Below are 12,273 nucleotides of genomic sequence, written 5' to 3' on the forward strand. Positions count from 1 at the left end.
TTTGTGTGCTCTCAGGAGACAATAAACACCTACAAACAACCGAGCGTGGTTTGACAGTGGATTGTGTGCGCACGCTTTCAGTTTGCACATCAAACACTGTCAGCTGCACAGCCGAATGAGCTCAACAACTTGAAAGGAGGAAGTGTCAATTTTAGCAAAGATTTGAGTCAGTTAATTCTGTGTGTGTGTGGGTGTGTGGAAACCAAACGGGAGTAACTCCAGGCTCCAGGAAAGTGGGTAAGCTTGCTTTTAATCGTTAAGTTTTAAACTTAATTTGGTGAACTCTAAAGAAGCTACGTAAGTATTGTGGAATAAATCTGAGTTTTGGTTGAGTATGTGTTAAAAAACAAAACAAAAACCTGACTGTGATTAATTCAGTGATTACTCCATAAATAAAACTTCTATTGTCAGTGCTCGGTTCAGCCAGACGATGCTTGGATGGTGCTGAGAACACACACACAGTCTTTGAAGCTTTGCCAGAAGTAATAGTTGTAGGACATGTGTAGTAGTATTAAATTTAGTTGCAGTGAAATATTGTGTCGGACAAAGTTCACCGGTAAACATCCCTGATCAGATTGAGCTTGTTTGAACGAGTCCCGCTCTGCTTAGTGTGACGTCCTGTCTGCTGATGCCGCTTTATTTGTCTACCCTGCTTCACAGGAGCTCCTGGAGAAGTTCATGGGGGGAAACGTAAGCCTGGACGAGTTCTTGGACTCCTTCCAAAGCTCCAGGAAGACGTATCACATCCGCAGGGCTCAGGCAGAGAAGATGCAAGAGCTCGCTCAGGCCGGGAAGCAGCAGGGGAAAACCAAGAGAGCGGAGGAGTGCAAAGCCCCGGAGGTAAAGGACTCGGAAAAGCTGCAGGAGCCTCAGCGGCCCAACGGCTTTTTAGCGCAGGGACCTCTTAGAGTGTTCCAAGTGCGCTATGGCCTCACGCCTGCCATTCTACTCCCTCATTACCCTGTTTCCCCGCCCGCCTCGGCGCCATGCCTTCAAAGTAGCGCCCCCACCGCTGAGCCCCAGCTGGGACAGACCCACATCCTCAGCCCCAGCGCCCCACTTCCAGGACACGGCCACGCGGTGGGCCTCAGGGTTATCGGACAGCTATCGGGAGGCTGGCCGGCTAACGGGCGCCCCGTGCGAGTGCAGCAGCTTTACAGGCCGAACCCTCAACAGCCCGAACCGCCGTACCGATAAGCCGGAGGAGGAGGAGCAAGGGGAGGATGAAAAGCCGAGAGGTCTTCCGAGACGTTGGAAGAAAACGGTGGCTGTCACAATCATGTAAGCAAAGACTGATCGAGAGACGGGCAGCGCTGCAGACGTCCGTTTCTGTTCTCCATCCATGACACTCAAACGTAACACATCGAGGGAAGGCGAGCAGAGGGAGCGAGGCAGGGGGGGCTAGGGATGGGCTGTGATAGCTGGTAAACAAATCTCTCATTAAGCCTTTTTTTATTAAAGAACAACAAAAGCAAAAAGAGGAGCCGGCTGCAGATTCAGCTGGAGGAAAACTTGATTTGATGGGGGCTGAAATGAAAACTTCGGCGTTTGTTCAAAGTTTTAGCTTCACACTCAGACATTTTCAGGTTCTTATCCAAAACTTCTCGTACTTTGATTTTTTTGTGCCAAACTTTCTAACCCTGTGAGATATAAGTAGCCTAACTCTGTTTTAAAGAAAAAACTAACAATAATCTGTTTTCTGGGTTTTTTTTAAGCGTGTTAGGTGGTATATTTGTTTTTCTCCCACCTGCTGGGATAACAATTTTCACAGGCCCTGACGACTTGGAGATCGACCCAAGTCACTTGAGCAACTGCAAAAGTTTGCAAGAAATCGTTAGATTGAAATCGGAGAGCCTGAAACAATTGTAAAAATTAACACTGCGCCATCAACAAGCTGTGTTGAAAGGTGGATGATAGGTGCTTCTCCCCTTCACAGCCACAGGAACGAGTCTTAAACCTGGAAATGACTTTGCACTTCCGGTCCTTCGTAGCTCAAATTAAGGCCCGTGTTTTACGTGAGCTTTACACTTTTTCCTCGTTTTGTTCCACAACATAAAAGATGCCAGTAAATAGTCCACTCGTGGATTCTGTGGAAGGGCACCAAACACCCAGCGAGCTTTAGCGGTGATAGCGTGGTGTTAAATCTTTTATAGCCTAAGATTATGTTGCTCAATAAAACATGAGCTTTTCTCTGTTACAAATCTTATTTTTCTGGCGTTTTTGGTTGTTGAGGCACATACGGCGACATGAACTTCCTGCTTGGCCTGCAAATTATGTCGTCTTTTCAACTTTCTGTAAAAGAAATGTCTGAAAAATAGAGCCAGCAGCAGAGCAGAGGGCGATCGTGGATAGAGACCTGCAGGAAGAACACGGGCACCAGTTAAAGTGTGATATTCGATATTTTAAACTCTGATTCGGGCTGAAGCTTGCAAACAACACCAGTAAAACTACACAGGCATACAGTTTCATGAAAGCTGTGTTAGCATCATGTTGTTATAGTCTCGTATTTACCTGCCGGACTTGTTCAAGTTCAGTTCAGATGGGTGTTTTTATCCCCAGTGATCCGGGCCACTCGTGAATTTCGCTTATAAACAAACATATTTATACGACAGGCCGTTCTCTCACCTCTGCAACGCTCCAGCGTGGAGTCGGTGCTGTTTTTTGCCTCGTTAAATCACCCCGAGCGTTTTAGAGTCGCTGGTGAAGTACAGTAGCCTGCAGCTTTTAATTAAATGTGTCACATACATTTAATTAATATTTCATACTTTATGCTGCTCGGCTCATGTTTATTTAATCAAGCTGCCACTAAAAACAGCAGCTTTTCGTTACTGGAGATCTGACACTTGAAATGCTATCCAACCCCGTCCCTAGTGAGAGTTTTAACTGTTATTTTAATATATTTCAAAGAGATCGAGGTGAAGCACAGAGTTGCGACGCACATCTACAAGCCGGGCGAGACGGACGAGTATGTCGTCGTTAATTTGTACAGCCGAGGACAGACGGAGACGCTCCGTCACCGACGTGAACGATGACATCAATAAAGTGGCGTTTAATATAAACTCTCATCATCCGTCGCCTCATCGAATAAAGCGACTTTCATTCTTCGCGACCGCCGAGCAAAGTTTGAACAAAGGCGCAGCGCAGACCGGAGCAGGTGGTATTTATTAATAATTCCCAGACTTGAACCTCGCAGTGTTATTTGCAGTGTCATGTGTGTTAGAATCACAGACGATTACCCAAAGCCTTCTGCCTCACATCAGTGAGCGATTTATTTATTCATGTAAATCCTATTTTAAATGGCTGACTTCAAAGCTTCTTGTTTACCGTGCTAAATGAGGAGCTGCTTCTCCTTTTCAAAGCAGCCCGCTGTTTTCATTTTTGTTGTTGTTGTTGTTTTTTTGTTGTTTTTTCCTCTCTCTCCGTCAAACTGAACTGCAGAGTGAGGCAGACTTGATCTCTATGAGAATGCGAGCCCTCAGTAAAATGAGAGGAGGTTTCCTTCTTCATTTTCTCATCACGCCATTTTGCATCATTTAAAGGAGGGAAAAGCTTTGCATTGTAGTTGTAATGACTCTGCTCTTCAACATACATTTCGCTGATGAATAACTCATAAGTACGTGCTTACTAAAGCCTGACGAAGTACATGAAAATGCCTTTTTACAGCCCGGCGCCCAGTTACATGCAGCGCGTCACAGTATGGGAAGAGTCGTTATATACACTTTGCACTAGAAGTGTGAATGGATTCCAAGGCTCTGAGTTCTTTAACCTTCAAGTGACCGAGCGCTGTGTATTTATACATGTGTGGGAAAACAAGTTCGTCCATCTACTTCTGCAACTTTTCATTGTTCTTTATTGGAACTGGTGCTGCAAAGATGATGCAGAGTTTTGTTTTTCAATGTTATTTGTTAGAATTTTTCACTTTTAATCTCCACATTTTTTTTTCTTCCTCTCTTTTTGTTGTGGCTACTACTAGTGACTTGCATTTTTGTAAGTGGATAAAAGTGATTTAAAACCATAATTATTATTAATTATTAGAAAATTTCATCACAGGTCAAGAAAACCACACAAACTTGGACAGAGCTGTACAAAATGTGTTCCCATGTAGTTAAGAGCTTGGTTGCTTGAAGGTTAAAGGTTGTGTGTTTTGTTTTGTTTTTTACATCTTTTACATTATTTTTTGTTTTTTTGCACATCATTTCTGTCCGCTAGCATTCAGTTCAAAAAAGTCGACTCCTGAGATCTGAAAACGGTTTTATCTCACTACAGAGAAGCAGGAATGTTGTGGTGTGTTTGGGGTAAACGCAAAGCAAAGTTTGCACCCTGTAGCGCTCAGAGAGGCGAAAATACGTTCTTGTATGTTTGTAACGGGCATGCGAGCGATTAATCAACTAGATGTGTAAGCGTCGCCACCCTTGCTGTACAACAGGATTTGCCCGCTGGTTCTCAAGGGGCGTCCACCCAGGAAGCGACTAGCAGCAACGTCACTGCGACCAGAAATCATAAAAAGCCACTTAAACTTAGAGATACCAGATCAAAGCTTTTCTAGGCTTTGCAGTCAAGGCAAATTGAAGCAAGTACTAATAAGAGTAAAGGATACTGTTGGTTGACATGAGGAGGTGGTACATGCAACCGGAGCCTGGACCGCACCCTTGCAAGCAGCCCTTCCTGTTTGAAGGCCCCTTAAAACTTAGCAGATCTTTATGATGGCGAAAGTGTAAACAAGTGAGCCAGCGTCAGTTCTGCGGTACTTTAACCCTCAAAGATGAGGACCGTAAATCTTAAACGCTGTCCATTAAAGCAAATTTTAACCCTATTCGTTCGACCCCTCCCATGTGTTCTCCTGATGCCACAAGTGATCAGAAAAGGAGGAAAATCTAATCGTTTGTGAGCATCTGGAGATTCTCTTTTATATATACAGAAAAAAGGGAGGGATCTGTATCTGCTGCAGTCTGGATAAAAGTAGTTGTCTTGCTTGCTGCTAGTGGCCACATTGTCCACATAAAAAAAATAATAAAACGTGCTAAAGTGACTTCATTCATGAGGCAAAACCTCGCTTTGCACTTACTCTGAACACACCATTAGACTCAAAATGTCTGGGTAAAAAATACCAGTCATTGATTTAAGAGTGCAAACACCTTTTGTATCCTGAGATCTTAGTATTTTTTTTTTAAAATGGTTTAAAAGGTTTGCTTTTGTATTCCTGCTATTAAAAGGCAACTTGCAGATGGCGCATTACATCTGATCTAAATGAACCCGCCTTTTCATTTTAATGTCTGCCTTTTATGAACTAATGTGTGTCTGTTTGTTGTTTCCACGTGTCTGTGTTTCTGTTTGTTTTTTATGCTGTTTGTGTTTTTATTTATTGTTGGGAAAACAATAAAGTAAATACAACAGACGAGAAGTCGGAGAAAAACGCGAGCAGTCACTCTGTTTTAACCTCACGTGTTCACGGGTCTTATGTTGTTGTTGTTGTTGTTGTTGTTGAAAGATAAAAATCGTGAGAATAACTCAGATTTTTATTTTAAAGTCTGTGTTCAGGTGTTCAAACATCCAGAACGATCTGAAAACAGAAAAACATAAATATTTAAAAGATGGACCCACCTAAAACCAGGATTCTGTTTTGATTGTTGACTGGATGAATCGCACCTCGTCTTTCCATTACTTCTATTTTTTTTTTCCACATGTGACTTCATGCCTTGGGCCACACAAACTTAAATGACAAAGTATCCTGTTAATGTGCACAAATAAAAATAATAAATCACAAATTCCTTAATAATTAGAAACTTTTTAATTACTTTTTAATATGCTGATATGCTTTCGTTTCGAGTTGAGATATTAATCAAATGTCTCTATGATCAGTATAAAGGAGATGGTTTAATCCCTCTCTGCTGTTTCTCCTGCAGAACTAAGAATATGGAAAAAGCCTGAATTGTTGAAACCTTCCTTTAGCTGCAACATTTACAGAAAATTAACATCTGAAAAACATCTGAGCATAAACTGCTGATGTAACTGGGCGCTGGCTTCAACAAACATGCAGTTGTGTGTCCACTCAGGGTCTTTTTTGGGGGGCGGGGCAAAGTGGTGCTGCTTGAGCTTTAGCACAGATGGACCCAAGGTGACGCCGAGCTTGAAGCCATGGACCTCATGTTGCCCCTTTCTACGGCAGTGGTTCTCAAGCTGTGGGGCGTGGATGTCCAGAGGGGACGTATGGAATGAAACTAAATCAGGATGATTTTTGTAGAGAAAATAGAAGTATAGTAGTATAGAGTTTATTCTGATATTCAGATTTCTACTTGAGTTTCTGGACACACATAATTTTGGTTGGGGGGGGGATTTCTTATTTTTATGTTTCTAATTGCAGTTTTTCATGTTTTCTGTTGTTTCAGAATACAAACTCACACATTTTTGGTTTTGTTTTTTGGTTTTTTACATTTCTGTAGACTTTCACCTTTAATTTTTTTTCCCCCAGTGTGATTCTACCGACAAATTACATAATACAAAACACAAACAATTAATATTTTTCACTTTTAAAGGGTGAAAAACTCAACATTTGAAGTTGTCCGCTGTAGCTTGTGACATGGGGCCGTGGGCATTTTTAAGATGGGCATGCCATAAAAAGTTTGAGAACCACTGCTTTACCAGATCCCTCCCCCCATCCATAACCAGAGCAACGATACCAAATCACCTCCAAGCACATCCCATAGTTGCAGTAAGATTCTGGGGCTTCAGAGGCTTAGAGCCCCCCCTTTTTTTTTCTTTTTTTTTCCCCTCTCTGTCTGAATCCCCTCAACCCTCCAAATTCACTGGGATTTTATTCATGCTGATGATTTGTGTAAGACTGGCTGCTTAATGTGTTTGGAGAATCCTCAAAAACGATGTAAAGTGCTTGTTTTGTTGTTTCTGAGCCCGTGCTTTTTGTTTGTTTGGTTATTGTGTGTCTCTTTTCTAACTCGGACTCATCCCAGCAGCCTTTCCCAAAAAAAACAACAAAAAAAGAGAGTAATAAAACAGATAAATGAATGTCTCTTTATAATTTAAATTATGAGCCAAACGGCCTCAAAACATTTCAGATGATTTGCATCGCAGCATCCGCGGTGGAGGAGCTGTGGCTGCAGGCGCTCGCACCAGATGATTATGAGTGACGTCAAAGCTGATCAGCGCCACAGTGAGTGAAGATGAGCTAATAATATCCAAGTTGAGTCATTTACATGCCTGCATCAGCTTATGGTACAGTACAGTATGTGTGACTGGATCCACGTGGCTGTCAGAAGCACTCAAAGAGCTGAAAGCTGTAAATGTCATCTTACTGAGGAGAAACAATAAGAGTGTGCTTTAAAAAAAACTTCATCCTTTGAGTGATTTCTGAGGGTCTTTTACTTTTCAAAACAAAATGACAGCAGAAGCCTCATATTTAAACTGTGGGAATACACAACAAAGCATGTCAACTCCCACAGCAGGGAAACAGATGATGATTCAGATAGTGAATCATTATATTCATGTTAAAGGGCAACATGCCATTAAAAGTCCCGAGTCTGGGAGAAAAGCTGTGCCATTTCTGTAAATACGTTTTGTCATTTAAGTCCGAGCTTGCTTCGTAAAATCTCCAGAGCAGGTTTTGTGCAGCACACCACATGGCTTTAATTTGCTGTGACAGCTACTTTCCAACCCAAAATAATTGAGCTGAACGATCTAAAGACACAATTTTATATTTTCCAGCCTCTCTGGAAGCTTTCAAGTCGCAGCAGCTTGTCAAAGATGGAAACGTTTTAGTCCCCTGCGTGATGGATGGAGCTGTGACGTTTCAACGTTATGTTAAACAGAAGTTTCTTGCATGGATGCGGAAACTTGAAATCCAGACTCTTTCTTACAGTTGGAAGTGAGTACTTACTTTGAGTTGTTCACAGAAAGTTAAGTAGGTTACAAGCACACAGGAGAAGTCAAGTATACCTCAGAGCTGCACAGAGAAAACGGGAAAAACATTCAAAAAAATGACTAAAAATAAACGAAACAAAAACCCAACTGGGAAGTAGTAGAGCGACAGTGGTTCCCAACATGTAGGTCAGAACCCCACACGTGGCCACAGTTGAAGGGTCCTGAGGTAATAAAAGCCAAACTGTTTTTAAGTGAAAAGAACAATTCTCCCGCTAAACAGTTAGTTTGAAATGCCATATAAACATCAGGTTTCACTTTCTCTCTCTTAAGGGTTTGGTACCAAAACATCCTGTTTTAGAACAGTACAAGGTAATAGTTCAGGTTAAAAAGCACCTGGTTTGTCAGATACCAGGACAGTGGATTCCACACGTGTTCATCTTAGATGTATGTATTGACATAGCCACTTAACATCACCATAATGGACAGTATAAAAAAATGAACATAGCTATGGTGGTATTACCCATCGGTTAATCCAAGCAATTTTGCTGTTGCCATATTGGAGTTTTCAAACCAAGGCATGTCTGAAATTTTATAAAATGTGCTTAATGTTTTAATTATTTTGACCTAAAAGGAGCGACCCAACTATATGTTTATAGAGTTCAGAGCTGAGGGCTGTTTTCCCAATAGATATATGCAGGACCAGTCTTTGTGCAACCAGAAGAGTCGCCCCTTTGTGGCCATTAAAAAGAAGGCAGATTTGAGGCACCCACTTTGGTTGATGATAATACACCTACACCTTAACTTGTAGTACAATGGAGGAGGATGGTCTCAGAAGAAATGCTTGTATCCTGGGATTAAACTAGGCTCAGAGCTGATCCTGCTAACCAAAGCTGCGGTGTGTTGGTCACACAGCAGAATAACTATTAATACCTGTGCGACTCATTAAAATATCTTTTTCTAAACAACAGGTTTCATAACCCAGAAAACTTTTCAAAGTCTGATCTTTCCATCAGTTGCAACGACCTCCCACTCGGTGCTTTTTCGACACCAGGTTACAAAAATTTGCAAGGTCTGCAAAAACATTCAAACTGCCCGTAAAGTTTAAAGTTCCACCAAATGCACCACACCATGTTTCAGAAGCAGCTGTACCTTCAGCCCTCGTTTTAGCGACTCAGTCTGTTGTTTTTTTACGGAAATAACGTCATACTGAGCAGAGCAGCTGAGGCGGGAAGGAAGTTGGATGCAAAAACAACATACAGGGACCTGTTAGACTAAACATTTTGCTTTTGAAACTGCTCCAGTGTGATAAGCCAAAACCACATATGAACCCATTGTGTTCCTGGGTGAAGTCCTCCAGAGGGAGCACATGGATGTATTATAGGACCTGGATAATTGACTCAGAAAAGCTTTAACCGTCTGCATTTGCAGAAGCTGTTGTTAAGTGTCTCCAAATCAAACAGCTACTAAATTTTTAAGTTTTATTTTAAAACTAAATTCACCTCACTGAGCAGTTTCAATCTCGCTCTGATGACCATGAAGATCTAAGCGTAATTCCTTTGCAGGGAAGGCAATCTATAAAATGAGAGACTCTGCTCCCCATTAGTTCAAAAGAATAAAGGCACCTATCTTAGTGCCAGCAGGTGTGTGACTGAAAGGTCACTGGTTTATATCACTGGTCCACCTGGGAGAGGAAATACGGGCATTCATAAATCTTTCTGTTAACTGCCGGGCAAAAAAACTAATAAACTAATGCCTCAAACCAAACAATGATGCATTATAGTTCGCTTTTAAATCAGTCTTTATGGCAAAGCTGAGGAAAGTCATAAATTATTTACATCAAATACATTAGGCCATACACAGCCTCTCTGTTCAGTTGAGGAGCTGCTGAAACATGTATGTGATGAATATTTTTGCTGGCAGTACAGCTGGTCGACTGAGAGAGGCTGTCTGCACATCTGATTTGCTGAAACACAGTGAGCAACATCCCTGTTGAATTTGTTTGGTGAAGGCATAATTTTAGGAATGATAGCATAAAAGCTCTGTGCATCATTTTCCTCCCCCTGACACTGAGATATCACAATCTCTTCACTGCAGTTGTGACATCTGGATTTAGCACACCAGCCCTCGAGGACAGCTTCTAAAGCAGAAGCAGCTGCTCCACTCATGACTCCTGCATCTTTTTTTGGAGAGAGTGTCACTTAGGTCATATTTAAACTTTGTTTAATCAGTATTTTTAGCACATTAGCCACTCTCACTCTGGGGATCGGTATGTTTGCTGACTGATCCAGCATTTTTGGTCCAGACTGAAATAATTAGGTTGATGACTTGCAGGGGGGGCGCTAATAGTTATACATAAATTCAAGTCCCCTGAAGTGAAATCCTGAATTTTAGCGGTCCCTGACTGCTTCACGAGGTTCACTATGAAGTTTTCTCCTGGTTTAGAGATTCAATTCCCCTTTTGATCTCCTAACTTTCATGTAGCACCACCATCAAGTTTAAATGCAGACAAAAAGTGGATGTTTCCCATGGCTTTAGCTTTGTGTTTGCATACTGAAACAGTGGAATAACATGGTGAGCATGGTAACCATGGTTACCTTGGAAAGTGTCTGCCTTTTAGCAGTGTTACCATGAACAAGTAATTGATAAATGTAGATAACCTACGCTGCCATTCATTCCAGCAGTGTGCCAACCACGGGCTGAAAAATGAATCCACCGCAAAGTATTAAACACTGCAGTTCCTTTTATGGCCACTTGAGGCTGCGTCCAAATAAAGAATTTGCAGAATAAAAGGTTTTGGTCTATATGCACACAAAACACACACTCCATCCCCACTGTCTGGGCTTCCATGGACAATAGCTACAAGATGACAGTAATACAAACGACGATGCAAATAGCAGCTTTATGGAAGGGCAAGCAGGGCCTGTTTTGCTTGCCCTGATGAAATGCCACTGCCTTTGATTGGCAAGATTGTGGAAAAACCTGATGTGGAGTTAAGATAAGTAGGTAAAGACTGTTTGTCTGTGATGTGTTACTAAAGCTGCTGGGGTCCCCTTTTTGCAGCTGCTTTTATTTATTTTAAAAGAGATTAAAGGTGCTGTAAGCCATACTGACAATGCCAATAATCCAGATGCCACAAGGATGTCCAATTTGTCCGTCCTTGTGGCATATTACAGTACCAATCCAAATTTATTGTATAGGAATTTCAAAAAAAAAAGAAGAAAAAAAAAGCTTCCCAGGAAATTGATTAATTTCATAGTATATTCTTTTATTTTACAAACAAAAGGGCCTGTGTGGAGGATTAGGCGTGACTTCTCCTGGCCCTCCATAGTCATAGGTGATGAAATAAAAACTTCACTGACAATGTTTTTCAGGAGAGCCAACAGATAGTTTCAAATTATGAACATGTAGCTCTGCTCTCAGTTTTGTTGGAAACTGAAGGTGGCGAAATTAAATCGCAGCTGTAATTAAAACGCAGAAATAGGTCCTAAATGAAAGGCAGCTCCATCAGCTTCACTAATTAATTAGTTCTTAAATAGTTAATTAAAAGGAAGCACACTTGCTCAGTGGTTGGCACTGATCACATAGCGAGTAGACTGACTAAGGTGTCGGAGTGCAAGTTGCTCATTCTGTTTCCTCCCACAGTTCAAAAGCATCAGATGATGGGGCTTCCTGTTCTCTTTACTGTTTATGAGCTGTATTTACTGACCATATGAGAGTCTCTCAATCAGTGGAAATACATCTATGTCTACAACAGAAATTAATACAGAAGTCAACTCTTTCATTAATTCTTTTTTTAAAAAGCTTACAAACATGGTTGGAAATCAGATTTCTGAGTTTAACAAGAATACTGAGCCTTTTTATCAAATCAGTATCGTGACTGTCCAAATGTGGGTCATCTTGACTTAAACAGTTTAAATATGAGGCTTCTGTTGATTTAAACATAATTAAATAACTAAATGTTCTTTAGTAAAGGCTCAGCCATCCATATTTTTTCTCCGACCCAGTTTTTTTCATTTCATCCAGTGAAATAAAGGCTGCTGGGAAAGTTCTTGTGCATGCTGAGCTTTACATAAGAAATCTACTAATACGATCGTGCTGACATACTATTGAAGAATTTCAGTGGGATGACATCTCTTGTTGCTACAGTGTGTTTCCTGCCAACACTCCAACATCCAAGTGACCTTAAACAACATGTTTACATGTGAAATGAATTCCATTTGCTTCCCACATGAATCCAGAGGAGTTGACAATAAAATACATTTAACATTCGGAGTGAATCTGTCCTTCACTTTATTACTGTTTAATTACAGTTTCTTGAATTTCTTTTGTTGTGCTTCATTGACTACAGTCAGAACATTGAATTCTTTTGTGCTAACAGAATCCAGATTGATGGTAGAATAT

At 41.2% G+C, this 12,273-nt stretch overlaps 1 protein-coding gene across 3 annotated transcripts in view; it reads left to right on the plus strand.

Annotated features, from left to right (window-relative positions):
* Positions 1-5,475, plus strand: part of vps37d (VPS37D subunit of ESCRT-I) — a 44,432-nt gene extending 38,957 nt beyond the window's left edge. For all 3 annotated transcript variants that reach the window (XM_005916037.3, XM_005916039.3, XM_042218294.1), the window contains one exon: positions 661-5,475. In XM_005916037.3, coding sequence (XP_005916099.1) covers positions 661-1,197 — 537 coding nt within the window. In that variant the 3' untranslated portion in view covers positions 1,198-5,475. The remainder of the gene's footprint in view (positions 1-660) is intronic.
* Positions 5,476-12,273: the final 6,798 nt, after the last annotated feature.

Source organism: Haplochromis burtoni, unplaced genomic scaffold (assembly GCF_018398535.1).
Source record: "Haplochromis burtoni strain Fernald_Lab_line unplaced genomic scaffold, NCSU_Asbu1 Contig_17, whole genome shotgun sequence".
In the NCBI taxonomy this organism is placed as follows: Eukaryota; Metazoa; Chordata; class Actinopteri; order Cichliformes; family Cichlidae; genus Haplochromis; species Haplochromis burtoni.